At 42.2% G+C, this 19,695-nt stretch overlaps 2 protein-coding genes across 4 annotated transcripts in view; one reads left to right on the top strand and one right to left on the bottom strand.

Annotated features, from left to right (window-relative positions):
- Window positions 1-19,695, bottom strand: part of RBX1 (ring-box 1) — a 434,671-nt gene that overhangs the window by 295,484 nt on the left and 119,492 nt on the right. The window lies entirely within an intron of this gene.
- MRTFA (myocardin related transcription factor A) overlaps window positions 1-19,695 on the top strand; it is a 214,338-nt gene that overhangs the window by 109,964 nt on the left and 84,679 nt on the right. Inside the window, exon 1 of one of the 3 annotated variants that reach the window (XM_069102865.1) lies at window positions 8,848-18,909. The exons of the other annotated variants lie outside the window; for them this stretch is intronic. Coding sequence (XP_068958966.1) covers window positions 18,780-18,909 — 130 coding nt within the window. The 5' untranslated portion in view covers window positions 8,848-18,779. Of the gene's footprint in view, window positions 1-8,847; window positions 18,910-19,695 lie in introns of those variants that run through there. 3 annotated transcript variants of the gene reach the window in all.

The following is a 19,695-nucleotide window of genomic DNA, read 5'->3' as shown; positions in this document are numbered from 1 at the left end:
AATCCCTTAAGCTGATGAAATCGCAATCAGACCCAAAACCAAGAAAGCAAAACTTTGTGTCTAAGTGCTAAAAGGGGGTAAAGATAACAGAGAGAGAGTTAGCCTAGGAGCCTTGATTGAGGGTGGAGAATGAATTGTCTGAGTAAAGTAAGTAAGTACTAACATAAAGGAAGAGGAGCTGAGTGACTGGAAGTCTCAGTGGACAGCAGCTGTGGTTGGGTGAGGCAGTGAGAGAAGAAGACAGAAAATTAAGTAGTCGGAGGAGAGCAGTGCCAGACCAGGTGTTGGAGGACCCACTGAGGCCGAGCATTGACATGACGATGGGCTTCAGGGTATAGCAGATGACAGAAGAGAGAGGTGAGTAAGGGTGGCAAAGATTCATTACTGAGAGTCAGACATTTCCAGATACAAACAGTAGGGAAGAGCAGTTGGACTGCAGTACAGTCGGTGGTTCATCCACAGGGATGTTGAAGTCACTGCTGTACTTCTGTCAGGTAGGGCTGCTGCCTGACTTGTTGAGGGCCGGTGTGTTTTGAATTCTAAACCACCAAAGGGTGTTCTCGAGGTCTAGAAAGAAAGAAGTTTGTCATCTTCCAAACCAGCCAGTACGTTCAGAGTCTCGTTCTAGGTTCTGATGGTGAAAGGAAGGTAGGCTGGTAAGACCTTCTTTTTCCCCTCATCATCCTATAAACTAGACGGTCGTGATTACCAGGGAGAGTGTGGCGCTTTAAAGCTGTCTTAAACGTTGTTGCTGTTAGCCCTTTGTTTTCGGAGAGGACCAGTGACCCCACGAGAGTGATGTCTGGCCTTAGTGTCTTCATAATGCCCTGAGACCAGCAAGGAATATGAAGGACAACAAATGACAGTGTGGTTTGTAGTTTGTTTTTAAGCTGTAATGAGGAAAAGAGCGAGGATTATTGTAGAGCATGGATGAGGAGATGTTCATGGAGAAGGCAGAACTACTCAACTTCTGTTTGGGCTCCTCTCCTTCCCCCCCCCCCCCTTCCCCCAGGAGAGCAGCGTTTGGACTGGAAAGAGCAGAATAGAAATGATTACTTAGTAGTTGAGACCAGGCTAAGTAGGGAGATAATAGGAGAGGAGCTGACAGCCTTTGATGAGGTCCAGGCAAGCTCCATCCCACAGGAACTAATGGGTGTGCAAATAAACACAACAGCACTAAAGGCAGCCAGACAAATCAAATTCAGTGAATGAAGAATCGAGATCCCAAGACAAAGGATAAAACACACTCCTCTCTGCAGAGAAGTATGACATGGCGCGTGTGCCATTCAGGGCAGCTGCTCCTTTGCTAGATTTTGTTTATCTGTTTTTCTTTGTTACAGTGGAGGGTTCCAGGGTGGGCTTGGAGGTATGAAGGTAATAGTAGGTTGGGGAAAATATTGTATTCTAAGTAACAAAAGGCATAAAGAGAATTCTTTTTTTTTTTTTTGCTTTTTTTTGGGGGGGGTGGGCAATTGGGGTTAAGTGATTTGCCTAAAGTCACACGGCTAGTTTTTTTTGTGTGTGTGCTAAGTGTCTAAGGCCAGATTTGAACTCAGGTCCTCCTGACTCCAGGGCCGGTGCTCTATTCACTGGGCCACCTAGCTGCCCCTATCAAGAGAATTCTAACTGTTTTGAGCTTGTGAAATTGAAAACTTAATATGAGTCCATGATGTGATTTGACAGCCAAGAAAGTGAGCGCAGCATTAAGTGAAGAAGCCATACCCAGGTGAGGTGAGGGGGCCCTGGCCCTGTTCTCTGTCAGACCACACTGGGAGTTTTGAGTTCTGGGAGGCCCTATTTTAAGGAGGACATTTGACAAGCTGAAGTCACCCAAGGGAGGGGGATCAGGAGAGGGAAGGGTCTTCCATTTCAGTCTGTGTGAGAATTGATTGAAGGAAGTAGAGGGAAGAGAGAAGAAAAGGGGAGAGCTTGGTACTGTCTGCAAGACGCTAAAGATTTGTGTTTGTTTGGCCTCTGAAGAATGGAGGAGGGTCAAAGAGACAGTTCCAGGACAGGTATTATCTGTAAGTGGACAAGGCTGCCTCTGAAGGGAGGGGGTTTTTACCTTTGGTAAAAGTCTTCAAGAAAAAGCTAAATGACTATTTTTCTTATCTGTAAATGAGAGTGTTCCCCTCAGTAGCCTCTAAGGTGTCTTCCAATTCTGACTTGATCATATTGTGTGATTTTTGCATGACCCATGTTCAGAGGAAAAATGGAGAACTGCTTTGTGCCCAGAGACCTTCAGCTTCTGGGGCTTCTTTTTTTTTTTTTTTTTTTTGTGGGCAGTTGGGGTTAAGTGACTTGCCCAAGGTCACATGACTAGTTTTTTGTGTGTTAAGTGTCTGAGGCTGGATTTGAACTTAGGTCCTCCTGACTCCAGGGCCGGTGCTCTATTCATTGTGCCACCTAGCCACCCCGTTCTGGGGCTTCTTGGACAATCCCTTCTTCCTCCCACTGAAAAAAATCAAAAAGCAAAAGGAAGTTGAAACATTATGTTCTTCTCCAGCTAATGAAACTTGGGAACCAAAAAATTAGAAGGTAGTTATATAAATGATTCATCAGGCATCTACCATTTAAGGAAACCTCATTGGGTGTAAAATTGTGGGTAAGATGCCCTGAATTTGGAGTCAGAAGACCTTCTCTGGCTCGCTGCTTTTGGAGCCTTAGTAACCATGCCTACGTCTTCAGCAGCTGTCACTCACTGATTGATAGATTGTTTCTTTTCCTTCTTCTAGAATCTCCCTAGATCTTTCCCTTTGATTCTAGACCCGTGGTGTGGCTCACCTTACCTGCTGAAGCTGGGAGGTATGCCGGTATGCCTGTAGTTCTGCTGTATGGTGTCAGAGTAACTTTGAGCAAGTCACTTGCCTTCTCTGGGCCTCAGTCCTTTCTGGCTCCAGGTCTGTGAGCCTGGGACTTCTAGGTCTCTGTGGTCTGAGACCCTTTCAAGATAAAAACGGAAAGATGTTTTGCTCAATAAGGCCTCCTACATTAGGGGAACGGGTTAGGGAAATTCTTCTCTTCTCTTTTCCCTTCAACTCTCTTAAAGGAAATGTCTGTAAGAGGAGCTGTGAGAATATATTTCAGGAGCATAGTTCCCTCTTCTGTTACCTGGTAAGATGTGTGTGTAATTATTTCTGTGGAAGTATTGTTAAGTTCATTAGAATCCTTGTTCAAGCCCTGTTTATCCACCTCAGTATGAACTGTGTTACCTTTGAACTCCTGTCAGGCAGAGGAAATGACCTGTTCTTTAGCTTGTACTGATGTAACATTTAAAGAGCTTTGAAATGTAATAAATTCATTTCAACAGATGTTCAGCTTACCTATTCACGGTCCCATGCTAGATGCTGGTGGGGGTAGGGAGGGAGAATAAAAAGGTTGAACAGAATTGTTTCACTGCCTCTAAAGAGCTTACAGAACTTAAAGTCTGGCAGGTAGGACTTTTAGAAACTCTTGCTTATAGGAGTAGTTCTAAACTTCCTAATCATTTTGATCATGTTAATAATCTGACCTCAGACACTGACTGGCTGTCTGACCTGTGACCTTGGGCAAGTCACGTCACCCTGTTTGCCTCAGTTTCCTCTTCTGTTAAATGAGCTGGGGAAGGAAATGGCAAACTCCTCCAGTATTTTTGCCAAGACAAACTCAAATTGGGTCACAAAGGGTTGAACACAACTGGACCGCTCACCAGCCATAATCAGAACTTGGTGAATGAAGTGTGGATGCAGCTGACATCATAGGGTGTGTGTTCTCAGAATTCCTCATAGGATTCATTTGCCTTTAGGATGTTTGCAGCTGCTTCCATTGGCTTTTACTTTCTTCTGCTATTCTGTCAGCCTTCGAGCTGATCCTTTGCTATCAGGATATTAGAGGTTTCCTAGAAATGTGTGTAATGTTCAACAACAGGATCTTTCCAATAGGAACTGGGGTTTGGGGAAAATTTGGTGTAGTATGAACATTTTGATTTAATAAAGTAAAACATTTACCATTAAGTTGAAGTTGCCAAAAGACTGATGGGTAATTTCCTCAAGAAGGCTGAATGGCCAGCTGTTGGGGCTGCAGAAGAGGGGTTTTTTTCAGGTATGGTTTGGTTCAGGTGATCATTGAAGTCTCTTTCAGTTCTGAGATAGTGTAATTCCATCGTCACTTTAAATTAGGGAATGAGGCATCTGATGACCATAATCTCTACTAGTCATAACTCATTAAAATAATAACTTTATTGCTTTTGACCAGAAACCATTACAAAACCTGAATAGTAATTTAGGTAGTAATGCAAGTAGGTTGTAATTTGCTTTATATTGTTTCATTCTTATGCCCCATTGTGGCATGGGAGTGGTGGACTGTGGGCTTTGATAGCCTCTCTTAGTATGGGAAAGTGTTTATTTTGGACTGAGGGCTAACCTAGCCAAGGAAGAGAAGCGCTGGAAGGTTGGCTGGCAAGTGACTTTTTTGGCCACCATAATTTATGAAATCACTTACTGAGCTTTTGGAAGGATTGTGATCTAGTTTGCTGGAGGGAATATCAGCCTTGATGAAATCATTGATCTTCTGGAGTATTGAGTTATTTATGGTATGGTATTTTTGCTTCTCTAACTAGTGAAATAGGCTAACTGCTTAATAGTAATGTTGAAAAAAAGATTTTCAGGTATGATTTTTATTTTTGGGGGGAGGCAGGCGGCGTTAAGTGACTTGCTCAGGGTTACACTACTACTACCGTGTTTCCCCGATAATAAGACACTGTCTTATTATGTTTTTTTGGACAGAAAAACACCAGAGGGCTTATTTTCAGGGGAAGGCTTATTTTAATGAACATTGACAGCAATTTTAATAAACAGGTAAATGTGAACAAAAAAATGTACCTTTATTCAATAAGCAAATCACTGGGGAAGAACAGGATGACGGGCTCACTGCTGCAGCTCTGATTGGATGCAGCTCAGAGTGCAGCGTGCATTTCACGGGGGGAGGGGGGAAGGGGGGGACGGTGCATACAGAGGGTACCGTAATGTAGCGTGTAGCGCAAGGGATCACCTTCACTACAGTAGCAATCTCAATAGGGCTTATTTTCGGGGGAGGGCTTATTTTAGAGGAATCTTACACAGTAAGGGGAGGGCTTATTTTTGGGATAGGTCTTATTATCGGGGAAACACGGTAATTATCTGAGGTCAAATTTGAACTTGGTTCCTCCTGACTCCAGGGCTGGTGCTCTATCCACTGTGCCATCTAGCTGCTCTTAAGCATTATCTTTCATTTTTTAAAACAATTTCTTTGAATAAAAAGATGGCAATAAGGGCCCTCCATCCTAAAACATATATTGTAGATGTCTATGAAGTATTAACAGCCCTAGAGAAGGATCTGGAAGTATTGTTTGGCCAGATTGTTGTTGCATTAGGGGTTCCCAACTAATTCTTTGTGTTTAGTTGAAGCAGAGCCTGGATGGTTGACCATAGGTTGGGGGCCATTATCACATACTCCAGTTAGGCTGCCCTCAATGTTATGGGTCTAATAACTTTCTGAGCATATGGCAGAAGGCAAAAGAAAGATCTGGAAGTTATGTAACCATGGGCCATAACCCTTTTAATTAGCCTTTAATTAATTAAACCTTAAACGTAACATTGAGGTCTCACTTTCAATCTATGTAGACTTGTGTGAGTATCAGTTGGTAGCATATTGAAAATCCATTATCCAGAACACCATGTTAGCCATAGAGCAGATGGAAGGAGGAGGGAAGATACAGAAATCAATTCACTGCCATTCTTGTCTTCATGGAACTTGTAGCTATAGACTGAGGTGACACAATCGAAGTCCAAAGTAGCAGGGCAGGTAAGAATGTAGGAATGTGTGAGAGACAGAAGCTGACTGGAGATGATCTCAATTGAGGGAATTTCCTAGGGAAACCCAGAAATGCCTGGGAGCACTCCTTGCCTCAGGCTTCTCTGCCACTTCTCTTTTTCCAGGTGACTGGCTGAGCCATTCATTCCCCCTTGAGCCAGTTTGATGCTGCCTGGGTCGAGGCTGGGTCCTCACACAATACTCTCTTCCCCCTTATGCCCATGTCCCGACTTCCCTTCAAGTCCAAGCTAAAATCTTACCCCCTTTGAGAAGTCCTTTCCAATTCCCCTTCATGCTAGTACCTTCCCTCTGATAATTATCCTTATTTCGTCCTGTCTACATCTTGTCTTTATCCAGCTGTTTGCCCGCTGTCTCCCCAGTAGTCTTGTGAGCTCCTGGAGCGACTCTTTCCCCTTTCTTTGTATCTCCAGTGCTTAGCATATAGTAGGTGCTTAATGTATGCTTTTGAATGACTGTCTCTAACTGTGCCCACCCTTGAAGCCATTTCAGCTGGGCAGGGTCTAGCTGAGGTTGTACTTACTTTATTGGCCCAGTTTTCAATATCAGAGTCCTCTCCAGGCTGGAATGAAGTGTCAAAGGAGGGCTCTGTTGGAAGCATCTTTAAAATGCCAGTTTTAAACCAAATCTTAAAGATGGGTCTGAATGGTAGATTGCCTTCTAAGCTAGATTCAGCCTTTTTCTAATCCTACAGTGCTGCTAAGTTACTTCTTGGTAGTCCCGCCAAGGCCCCATGTCACTCAGCTTGCATAGGCTCATGGAATCAGCCTGAACCTGATTAACATGTAATTTCAGTGCAAGCTCTGGATCACGAGTTCTTAATCATCACTTAAATTTTTTTATAATTATGTTTTAATATAATTGATTTCCTTTGTAATACTAAATATTTTATTTTGTGCATTTTAAAAGGTCATTTTCAGAAGAGATTCCTGGGTTTTACCAAATTGCCAAAGGTGTCTGATACGCAAAAGGCTGAGAATTTCAGCTCGGAACAGAACAGCCCTCCTCTGTTCTCTACTGTTCTGTGCAAAATTGTAAGCAATAGGGACCATGTACAAATTCCAAATGGAAGTAAAAGGGCTTCTCAGCCAAGAAACCAGCACATTGCCATGCCCAGTTCAGGGCTCACCACGGAGCAAAGCCAGACCTGTATTAGAAGTGAATTTCACATGCGAGGAATGGGAGGAGTGTAGAGGAACGCGTGGTGTGGAGGCAGTGAGCTGGCTTAGCCCTTGCCTGATGTCACGTGACCAGGTCATGGCAGACCGAGGACCCTGAGTCTTCCTGACTCTGAGACTGGATCCTTAGCCACCGTGCCAGGATGCTTCTCCTGTCCATTCTTATCATCCACAAGTGCCAGACAGTGAATTTGGCCTTCGTTGTACCCTTCTGAGGGCAGCTAGGTGACCAAGCTGATAGAGCCCTGGATCTGAAGTCAGGAAGACCAGAGTTTATATTTGTCCTTAGACCCTTACTAGCTGTGTGACCCTGGGTAAGTCACTTGCCTTCTCTTTGCCTCAGTTTCCTCATCTGTAAAATGAGTTTATTGATAGCACATAGTTAACAGAATTGTTGTGAGGATTAAATGTAATACTAATTATAAAGCCCCCGGTACAGAGCCTCGCACACAGTAAATGCCATGTAGATGTCAGTCGCCGTTTCACTCGGCCCTGCGGTTACATCCTGAGATTAGGCTAAGTGATTCTGAGCTCAGCCTGTGTGGAAGACTTCTCATCAGTGGTATTGGGATATCCAGATTTGATTCACAGAAAATAGAACATTCCAGAATGAGCTAATGCTACACTTAAGTGTAAGAGCCTTCTTTGCAGCACTGAATAATTATTTTTCTAATGAAAAATAGTACTTGGACACCTTAAGAGCTCTTTGTGTATGTAAAGAGTCCTTTGTTCTTAGAACCATAGAACTCATTCAGAATTTGGCTTATAATTTTATAACTTTCCTGGGAACCCAGAGAGCTCATGCCTTAAAATGCTAAAGATTTTTGTTTATTTCCCAAATCACAAATGGCCTGCACATCAGTCAGGTGTCTGGTTGTTCTTTCACAAGTGTTTAATATAAATGGTGTCTACTCTTTGTATGGGAACTAGAGAAGCAATCCTTTTCTAGTTCTTAGAATTCTGAATTCTATTTTCACAGCAGAACAGAAAAAGGGCTGCACGTGCCACAGTAGGGCTCTGCTGTATGCAGAGGCTTTTCTTTGTGGAGTTTGTATTACCTGCTGGTGCTGCGCTTAGTCCTCTTCTCTGCATTAAAACAAAAGAGAGGGAGGAACAGAAGCTGCCAGAATGACCTGCTTTGCTTTCTCTTCTCTTTAGCCAGCCTCTGTAATTTTAGTTGGTCATGGCGTTGATCAGAATTTTGTTCTTCTGGTTTTGTGCACTTCACTCTGCATCAAGTTTATGACCAGTCTTCCCGGATTTCTCTGACACTGCACATGTTGTCACTTCTTATGGCACAAATATTCCAAATGCCATCATTTGTGTGCCATCATCCTCTTAGTTTTCAGTTCTTTGATAGGACAACAAAAAACAACACAACCCAGCTGTAAACATTTAAGGTCCTTTTCTTCTTTCTTTGATCTCTTTGGGGGTATAGGCCTAGTGAGTAGTATCACTGGGTATGCACAGGTTAGTGACTTTTAAGGCATAGTTCCAGATTGCTTTCAATTCACAGTAGAACAGTGTTTTCCAAGTTACGTTGACTAAGTAATTCTTTAGGGACATGGACTAATGATACACACACACACACACACACACACACACGAAGATATCCATCTATGTATCTATTCACACACATACATACATATGTAAGATATATCAGTTGGTCAGATAGTCAGAAAGCATCGATCAGGCAACTACTTTGGACCAGATACAGTGCTAAGTGCTATAGATAAAAAAATCAAAAGTCAAAACCTCCACCCATAAGAAGCTTACATTTCATCAATGGTAAAAATATGTTGCTGTTTGTCATCTCATCAAGTGAAGATTGTTGTTATTCATTCAGGCCCTTCTGTCCTCCGTCATCTCTCAGGGTCTGTCCAAGGTCATATGCATCATTTTCATGACCACCTGTCCATCTCATCCTCTGCTGTTTCCTTCTCCTTTTGCCTTCATGCTTTCCTAACATCAGGGTCTTTTCTAATGAGTCCTGTCTTCTCATTATGTGGCCAAAGTGTTTAGGCTTCAGCCTCAGTATTTGTCCTTCCAATGAATAGTCAGAGATAATTTCTTTGAATATTGACTGATTAGATCCTGCTCTCCAAGGGACTTTCAAAAGCCTTTTCCAGCACCACAATTTGAAGGCGTCAATTCTGCAGCACTCAACTTTCCTTACAATCCAACTCTTACAGTTGTGCATTGTTACTAGGAAAAAAATCATTTCTTTGACGATGCAAACCTTTGTTTGAAAGGTGATATCCCTGCTTTTTAGTGGGCTGTTCAGATTTACCGTAGCTTCCCTTCCAAGGAGCAAGTGAGCATCTTTTAATTTCATGGCCACGGTTGCCATCTTTAGTGATCTTTGAACCCAAGAATATAAAATCTGACACTGCTTCCAGTTTTTTTCCTTCTGTTTGCCAGGAAGTGATGGAACCACTTGTCAGGATCTTAGTTTTTTTTTAATGTTAAGCTTCAAGTCAACTTTTATACTCTCCTCTTTCACTGTCATCAAGAGATTTCTTAATTCTTCATCACTTTCTGCCATCAGGGTGGTATTGTATGCATAACTGAGATTGTTGATATCTCTCCCAGCAGCCTTAATTCCAGCTTTTAAATTGTCCACCTGGCATACGTGGTGTACTCTGCATATATGTTAAATAAAGTGACTTTCCATACTTCTTTTCTGCTCTTAAACCCATGAGTTGTTCCTTGTTCGATAACTGTTGCTTCTTGGTCTGCATACGGGTTCCTCAGGAGACAAGGAAGATGATGTGTACTCCCATTTCTTTGAGGGCTTGTGACAGTTTGTTGTCATCCACACAGTCAAAGGCTTTAGTGTAGGCAATAAAGCAAAAATAGATGTTTTTCTGGGATTCCTTTGTTTTTTTACTTGATCCAGCAAATTCTGACAATTTGCTTTCTAGTTCCTCTGTCTCTTTGAAAACCAACCTTCACTTCTGGTCATTCTCAGTTCATACATTGCTAAAACCTAGCTTGCAGACTCTGAAGCGTAAGCTTGCTGGCATGTGACATGAGCACAGTCGTTCAGTAGTGTGAATGTTCTTTGACATTGCTTTCTTTAGGATTGGGATGTAAACTGACCTTTGCCAGAAACATGTGTGAAATGGATACAAGGTGATTTTGTGGTGGGAGGGTCCTAGCAACTGTGGACTCTGGAAAGACATCATGTGCAAGCTAACACTGAAGCTGAGTCTTTGAAGGAAGTCGGGATTCTGAGAGAGAGAAGCTAGTGGGGTATGTTTTAGGCATGGAGGATGGTCATTGCAGAGGCCTGGAGATGAGAGATTGTATGCTATTTCCTTCAACCCCTCTTTATTTGGATTATCATTATGGTTTCCCTGTCTTAAGTCCTTGCCAAATGATTTTCTAAAGTGCAGGTCTGAGAGTGCATATCATTCCCCTATTCATTTGACTTTTGAGGCTTCCTATTCTACAAACAAAAGTCCTTTGACACTTAAAGCCCTTTGTGAATTGACCTCACCCTACCTTTCTGGTCCTCTCATGCATTTCTACCTTTCAGGCCCTCTGTGAGCATTCAGGCTTTCTTACTGTTCTTCGTACACAGTTGCCCTGCCTTCCCCCTCCAAAAAGCAAACAACAAAAAAGAAGTCTAAAGGAATGTTACTTCCAAGCATGATAACTTTACAAGAAAACTGTAGTGTGAATACATGTAAAATGAAACCCAAAGTTTTTTAGTAATGTTAAACAGATTTTTTCCCCTTCTTATTTTTCATTCTAGGTAGGCCTTTGTGTAGTGGGAACACATGGACTAACTGGAGAATAATAAACACCATTTTCTTGATTCTGTTGTGTTGAGGAAGCTTTGTTAAGACCATCATTAGTCCACTAGCTCAGAACAGTAGCAAGGATCATCATGTGCAGGGAGCCCAGTCTTATTGAGAGCCAGAAGATGGAAGGAGTGGGGAAAGAAAAAAAATAAAGATGAAAGCAGGTTTGTTGTCTATGGAACAGGCATTCTGGAGAGCACAGTAGAAGAGGTGGGTAGATTTATAATGGGACATTGAGGTGGAGGTGGGGTAAGGGGAGTGGGAGCAAGGGACTGAGCAACAGGAAGACAGAGCTGAGGGTTTGAATAATGACAGTTATGGGGTCAGAATCATTGGGATGAGGGTGGACGTGCGGGTTGTCATGAAGGAATAATTCAGGTTGGTTTTCATTGTCCATAAGGGTTTGACCTCAGAGTGGAATTCTCTCTTGGCCTTGGGTAGTCATTTAGCCTAGGGAAGGACTGATGTTATTCCTCCCCCCAAGGTAGGAGGCCTTGCTAGGGACTTGCTAGAATAGACTTTTCCTCCTTCCCTGGAAGGGGAGGCCTGCTGTTTGTCCTCCTCTTGGGAGGGGCAGGAGACCTGGAGAGATGGAACGACCTTATCTCCCCTTACCTCAGAAGGCAGGACACTGTTTATTGTGACATTTCCTCTCTTCCCCAAGAGGCTGGCGGCCAGGCAGGAAACCTGGGGTGTTGTTTTCTGCTGTCTGTAATCTGGCTCTTCCACAGTACTGCTGGCCCTCTTCTCTTCTCTCTCTATGCCACCTCTTCAACCCCCATGGCTTTCATTACCATTCTCTGGGCTGCTGAAATCTGCCTTTGCTGCCCTAACCTGCTGACTTCCAATCTCACATTGCCTTTCAGATATCTCAAACTGGATGTGTAGTAGATATCTTAAAATCCAACATGTCTGGTCTCTATGATAAAGGCCATATTTCTAAAATATACAGAGAAATGAGTCAAATATATAAGAATACAAGTCATTCCCCGTTGATAAATGATCAAAGCATATGAACAGGCAGTTTTCAGAGGAAGAAATTAAAGATACCTATAATCGTATGAAAAAATGCTCCAAATCACTATTGTTTAGTGAAATGCAAATCAAAACAACTCTGAGATACCACATCTTACCAATCAGATTGGCTAAGGTGACAAAACAGGAAAATGATAAATACTGGAGATGACGTGAGAAAATTGGGACACTAATGCATTGTTGGTGGAGTTGTGAACTGATCCAGCCATTCTGGAGAGCAATCTGGAACTATGCCGAAAGGGCTATTAAAAAGTACATATTCTTTGACCCAGCAATGCCACTTCTAGGGTTATATCCCAAAGAAATCATATAAGTGGGAGGAGGACCTGTATGTGCAAAAAATATTGATAGCAGCTCTTTTTGTGTGGCAAAGAATTGGAAATCAAGGGGATACCCATCCATTGGGGAATGGCTGACAAGTTGTGGTACATGAATGTAATGGGATCCTATTGTGCTATAAGAAATGAGGAGCAGAGGGACTTCGTAATAACCTGGAGAGACTTATACGAACTGATGCTGAGTGAGAAGGGCAGAACCAGGAGAGCATTGCACACAGTTACAGACACGTCATATCTCTGATGACGGACTTTGATAGACTGGGCTCCTCTCAGCAATGCGAGATTATAAGACAACTCCAAAGGACTCAGGATGGAGAAGGCCATCCACATCGGAAGAAAGAATTAGGGAGTCTGAATGCAGACGGAAGCAAACGACTTGCTCTCTCTTTTTTGTTTGGTTTTGTGCCTTTCTCATTGTTCATTCTATTGGTTATAATCCTTCTTTACAACTTGACTGATGTTTAACGTGAAGGCATTTTTAGAACCTGTATCGAATTGCATGCCACCATGAGGGAGAGGGGGCAGGAGAGGAAGGGGGAAAAATTTGGAACTCAAAAACTTGTGGAACTGAATGTTGTAAACTAAAAGTAAATTAATTAATTAAAAAACAAAAGAAGCATGCTACAAAAAAAACTCAGCATGTCTGAAACAGAGCTCATGGTTTTCCCCCTTAAACTCCACCCCCCCCTTATTACTTTTGAGAGTAACACAGTCCTAGTCCCTCAGGCCCACAACCCAGACGGCGTCAGTCTGGACTCCTCTCTCCCCCACAGCCCGTCTGTGGTCAGGTCCACCTTGGCAACATCTCTCAGATCTGCACCCTTCTCTCTGACACTGCCACCCTCCTGCTTCAGGCTTTCATCACCTCATGCCTGGACTATTGTAATAGCATGGTGGTGGGTTCCTGCTCCAGTCCATTCTCCGTTCACCACTTGAGTGATTTTTCTCAGGCCTGACCATTTCATGGCTCCCTATCACCCCAAGGATGAAATAGAAAGTCCTCTATTTGATGTTAAAAAAATCTTTCATAACCTAGCCCTTTTCTACCTTCCCAGACTTCTTATACCTTACTTCCTACCATGTACTTTTCAATCCAGTTAACAGTGGGCCTCCAGGCTGTTTCATAAACAAGATACTCATCTCTTGACTCTGGCCATTTTTTTCTGGCTGTCTTCCATCCCTGGAATGCTCTCTCTCCATCTCTGCCTCCTGGCTTCCTTTAAGTCCCAAGTAAAATCCCATCTTCTACAAGAAACCTTCCCCATCCCCTCATAATTCTTTCTCTTAATCATTAGCAGCCAGGATGGTTGCTAGCACAGGTTCTTAGACCTGCTTTTCTAAAGGAAAGCAACTCAAAATGGGTTAAAAATCTTACTTTAATTAAACATATATCATTTACCTAGTTCAAGGGAAAAGGTCAGCACCCCGAACTACAGAGAATACAAGAAGTTATAAGCAGACAAAAAATACAGACAGAGAAACAGACTAGCAGACAGGGCTTCCAGCTATCTGACCATTACATCCATACCTACTCAGTTACCAGAGAGAAAAGCACCAGCATCAGGGTTTTCAAAGCCCGGGGGCTCAACGGCTGCCCAGAGTCTCATCTGGCCAAATCACACAACTCTTCCCAAAGTGAGCCCCAAAGCAAAACCTCACATCATGGCATATATAGCCTTCTCCTGCATCAGAGAATGTCACAACCCTCTTGACCCACTGTCCAATCACAAAGTAACAAGGTGTGGTCATTCCTGAAAAACAAGCCTCAGGCCGTGCCCATTAGGGGGCAGAGTATATTTTCAAATCAGGGAAGGATCTCAGATTCACTTAAGCCTATCAAGGGGCTAAGGGACAGGGAAGATCTTCAGATTTCCATTACCATTACAAGCATTCTTTTTTATATTTTGTTTTTGCCCAATTACATGTAAAAACAATTTTTAAAATTCTTTTTTTTTTTTAATGTGAGTCCCACATTCTTTCCCTCTCTTCTTTCTGTCTCCCCTCATTGAGAAGGAAGGCAAGCAATTTGATATAAGTTATACATGTGCAGTCATGCAAAGCATATTTCTATATTAGTTGTGTTATGAAAGAAAACACAGATCAGAAAACCAAAACAAAACAGCCTAAGCAAAATAAAGAAAGTTAAAAAAAAATCCTTCAATCTGCATTCAGACTCCCATCAGTTCTTTCTTTGGAGGTGGATAGCATGTTCCCTCATGACTTCTTTGGAATTGTCTTGAATCATTATATTGCTGAGAAGAACTAAATCATTCATAGTTGATCATCATACAGTATTGATGTTACTCTGATTCTGCTCATTTCAATTTGCATTAGTTCATGGCAGTCTTTCCAGGTTTTTCTGCTTGTCATTTCTTAACAGCTCAATAGGTTTTCATTACAACCATATGCCCACAGCTTGTTCAAGTCATTGCCTGATGGATGGGTATCCCCTCAATTTCTGATTCTTTGCCACTACAAAAAGAGTTTCTATAAATATTTTTCTACAAATAGTTCCTTTTCCTTTTTTAAAAATCTCTTTGGGATGTATACCTAGTAGTGATAAGTATTGCTGGGTCAAAGGATGTGCATGGTTTTATAGCCCTTTGAGCATGGTTCCTAATTGCTCTCCAGAACGGTTGAATCAGTTCACAATTCCCACCAAAAGTGCATTAGGGTCTTAATTTTCCTACATTCCTTCTGACATTTGTCATTTTCCTTTCCTGTTGTATTAGCCAATCTGATAGGGGTGGAGGAGGGTACCTTAGAGTTATTTTAATTTGCATTTCTCTAGTCATTAGTGATTTATAACATTTTTTTAATATAGTTATAGGTAGCTTTGATTATTTCATCTGAAAATTGCTTGTTCATGTCCAACAATTGGGGAATGGCTCTTTTTTACAAGTTAGACTCATTTCTCTATATATTTGAGAAATGAGACCTTTACCAGAGAAACTTGCTGTAGAAATTTTTTTCACATTTATTGCTGTTTATTTACCTTTATCCCATTCTCCTATTTATCTTGTCCATTCTCAAGTGTTTTGCTTCTGACTACTCTTTTCTCCAATTTGCTTTCCCTTCTGTCAGTCCCTCCCCCTTTTCTTATCTCCTTCCCCTCCTGCTTTCTTGTAGGATAAGATAGATTTCTATATTCAATTGAGCATGCATGTTATTCCCTCTTTGAGCATTTCTGATCAGAGTAAGGTTCAAGCGCTGTTCCCTTTCCCATCTTCCTCTCCACTGTAAAATATATTTTGCACCTCTTTTATGTGAGGTGATTTACCATATTCTCCATCTCCCTTTCCCCTTCTCCCAGCTCATTTCTCTTTCTCACCCTTAATTTCATGTTTTTAGATACCATACCATCATATTCAACTTGAACCCATGCTGTCTGTCTATGTATACTCCTTTTAACGGCCCCTGTAATGAGAAAGTGCTTAGGAGTCACAAGTATCATCTTCCCATGTAGGAATGTCAACAGTTTAACCTTACTGAATTCCCTTATTATTTCTCATTCCTGATCTTTTTGTGCTTCTCTTGCATCTTATATTGGAAAGTCAGATTTCCTATTCAGCTCTGATCTTTTCATCAGGAATACTTGAAAGACCTCACTATTTCATTCAATATCCTTTGCTCCCCCCTTCCCCCAAGGATTATACTTAGTTTTGCTGGGTAGGTGATTCTTGGTTGTAATCCTAGCTTCTTTGCCCTCTGGAATATCATAATCTAGGCCCTCTGATTCTTTAATGTAGAAGCTGCTAAATTTTGTTTTATCCTGACTGTGGTTCAACAATATTTGAATTGTTTCTTTCTGGCTGCTTATATTATTTTCTTCTTGACCTGGAAGCTCTTGAATTTGGCTGTAATTTTCCTGGGAGTTTTCATTTCAGCATCTCTTTCAGGAGGTTATTGGTAGATTCTTTCTATTGCCATTTTCTCCCATGGTTGGTTCTAGACTATCAGGATAGTTTGTCTTGATAATTTCTTGAAAGATGTTTTCTAGGCTCTTTTTTAGATCTTGGCTTTCAGCTGGTCCAGAAATTCTTAAATTATCTGCCCTTGCTCTTTTTTCTAGGTTAGTTGTTTTTCCAAAGAGCTATTTCACATTTTCTTCTGTTTTTTCATTCTTTGATGTTTTTTGTTTCTTGATGTCTCATGGAGTCTGCTTGCCCGATTATAATTTTTAAGGAATTATTTTTTTCAGTGAGCTTTTTGTACATCCTTTTTCCATTTAGTCAGTTCTTATTTTTAAAGAGTTCTTCTCTTCAATAGATTTTTGTGCCTCTTTTCCCATTTGGCATATTCTGTTTTTTAGGTGTTTTTTTTCTTTAGTGTGCCTCCTTTAGTGAGTTGTTGACTAATTGTTCATGATTTTCTTGCTTCACCTTCATTTCTTTTCCCAGTTTTTCCTCTGCCTCTCTTATATGATTTTTAAAATCCTTTTTGAATACTAGGAATTTTTTGGGGAGGACTGAAATCAATTTATATTTTTCTTTGAGGCTTTGGATATAGTAGTTTTGACTTTGTTGTCTTCTTTTCGGTTTGTGTTTTGATCTTCCCTGTCGCCATAGTAACTTTATTATCAGATTCTTTGATGTTGTTGTTGTTACAATGTCTGCTCATTTTTCCAGCCTTTGTCTTTTAATTTTATGTTGAGGTTGGACTCTGCTTCTATGGTGGAAGGGGCACTGTCCCAAGATTCAGGTTTTTGTGTGTGGCTATTTTCAGAGCTAGTGGGAACCTGCAAGTTTTGGGGTTTTCCAAGGTAGTATGATCTAAGGAGAGGTGTGTTTCCTACTTTCCGGGCCCATGCTCTGCTCTGTAAGTGACCACAAGCACTCTCTTCCACCCTGGAACTATGACCAGGGTTCCTGCTCTCCTGCAGCTGCAAGCTCTGGTGTGCTAATGCTCTTCCTCGCCCCCAGGATTTCAGCTCAGATCTGAGTGTAGGCGATTCAGCAGAGTCCTACATCCAGTGCCAGCAAAAGGACCCCCTGGAATCTCCTTTTGAGCAGTTTTCTGGGCTGAGAGTTCCAGAAACTGCCACTCCTACTGGTAATGCAGCGTGCCAAGGCCTGCTGATGGTTTGCTGGCATGGTGGACTGTGCTCCTCTCACACTGGCACCACTGACCTTTCCTAACAGCCTTCTCATTTGTCTTGGGTTAGAAGATTGACTTCATCCTTCTGTGGATTCTGCCACTCCAGAATTCATTTTGAGGCATTCTTTACAGCTGTTTGGAGGGGAATTTGGGAGAGCCCAGGCCAGCCCCTGCCTTTTCTCTACCATTCTCTTAACTTTTTCCTGTTTATCTTGTATATGGTTTGTTTGCACATGGTGGTTCACTTGGCTCCCCTGTTAGTTCCTTGAGGGCAGGAACTGTCTTTTGCTTTGCATGGTGCCTATGGGCACATTTAATGAATATTTACCAACTGGCAGGGTCAGTCATCTGTCTGCTGAACCAGCAGTTGCCTACAAGAAAAGCAAAGAAAAAAGCAGCAATTTGGCAAAGCTAACAAATACATCAGCTGGTGCTGACAGTGTGTGCAGTACTTCCCTCCCAGTGGCCAGTTTGTGCAGTGAGAGGTGAAAGCTACCTTCTTCCAGCTCTTCTCAAGGCTAAGCTTAGTTATGGCTGTTAGTGCGGTCTTTCATTGTTTATTTACATTGCTAGCATTGTGCGCGTAGAGCGATTTTTGCCTAGTTCTGTTTCCATCGCTCAGCACCAGTTTGCATGGGTCTCTATTTGCCATTTCTTAGGACACATTTCATTCGTGTCCCACAGTTTTGGAGCCATTCTGTAATCTCGACACACCGATTTCTCTCTGGTTCTTTGCTGCAATAAGAAGACTGGGAAGACTCCTGGTTTCTGTCTTACTTCTCTTGCCTTGTAGGTGGCTTTAGCAGTAAAACTTTAGAAGGCCGTCGGAGGAAGCTGGTATAAGAGAGCTTAAGAGATTTGACTGGCAGAGTAAAATGTTCTAGAGTTTTTCATTTGGTATCATTTAGTTGTAAACATTTTTAAATGGTTTCAAAATTAATGAAAATGTAAAATGACATGAAAGGACCTGCATCCCAGCTTTGTCCTTGCTTTGGATGGGGAGGGGAAGTAGGAAGAGGAGCAGAAGTGAATCAAGTCATGTGATCCTGCCTGTCTGGCAGAAGTCTTGAAGGTCTGAGCAGAGAAACCAACTGTGTTTACTATTTTGGGTGAATGAGGTTGGTTGGTTGCTACGAGCAGCTTCTCTATGGGCCCCTTCCTTGCTTCCAGTATGCACAGCTCTGCTCATTGAAATCATCCCAGTGCTTGCTATTGAAATTTGGGTGGAAGAGGGAGGTGTCTCTGCCCAGTCTGAGTCCTGACTGGAAGAAGCACTCCCTTCAGTGTCCCCTTCCCCAAATGGGATCAGGCTTGGGCAGCTGGCAACTCCTTGTTCTGGAGAAATGAAACAGCAGCTTAGAAAGTGATGGTGAGCAGACCTTCTACAAGAAGCAAACTGCCTCTTGCAGGGGGGGTGGTGAGGGAAGTCTGACTTACTGCAGCATCTGCTTCTGGAGCCCCAGATCCCTTCCAGCATGCTGGAGGACAAGACTAAGATCCTCCAGTGTGCCTCTGGAGTCCTGCCACTCTCGGGGATTGGACTGAAGCAAGGGCAGGACATTGACTCAGCAGGATGCCAGGATCCGTACCAGACTTTGCGGGAAGGTTAGCGGATTTGCATGCTGCTGCTGTTCCCTTCTCTGCTTCTCTCTGTTCTTTTTCCCCTGTCCTTGTACAAACTTGGGAGTCTGGCTGCTTATTTATTCCAAGTTTTTCTGAAGGTGTGAGGATCACATGGCAACCAGGGATAGTGGCAGACATACACATAGACACACATATCCTTATGCCTATTATCTATCTGTGTGCATGCACGTGCATGTATTTAATGTCTGGTTCACATTGTCCAAATGCTTTCTCCCTTTACTAACCCTTTCCTTCCACTCGTGAAGTTGCTCAGAGGTAATCACAGCTTCGAGGAAGAGAAGGAACCAAAGAGAAATAGCCTCCTAGGGAAGCAGGACATTGTTTTCTGTTGTTTTTGACAGAAATGTGAGGGCCAAGGTGCCGCCTCTTTCAAGCTTAGGGGGAGTAACAAAGATTAGAAATATCGGTGGTTTCCGTGCCAGCACTGCAGTCTGAGAGGGGAGGTAGTTTGTGCTGCCACTTTGTTCTGGTCCAGGGCTAAGAAGCTGGACTAGATATAGAAATCTTGGCCATTCTTAATTTTAAATTTATAAAGAAATTCTCCTTTGGTGTTTTGTAATAATGGTTGGCTTCAGTGCAAAAGATGATTTTAAAGTTTTAAAAGATAAGTTTAAAGAAAACACTTTCAAATGAACTTTAAGTTTGGAGAAAGAGAAGATGGCCAATGAATGCTAATGGAGGAAAATTATCCGCTTTTTTTTATAGCTTGGAAATTGTATGCTTTCTGGTGGCCAGATTTCCATAATA

The sequence above is a fragment of the Petaurus breviceps genome, unplaced genomic scaffold (assembly GCF_028583685.1).
Source record: "Petaurus breviceps papuanus isolate PSGF00001 unplaced genomic scaffold, PetGlider_PUasm1.0 558, whole genome shotgun sequence".
In the NCBI taxonomy this organism is placed as follows: Eukaryota; Metazoa; Chordata; class Mammalia; order Diprotodontia; family Petauridae; genus Petaurus; species Petaurus breviceps.
Note: the sequence above shows the minus strand (reverse complement) of the source record. Positions and strands in the feature narration are given on the sequence as shown.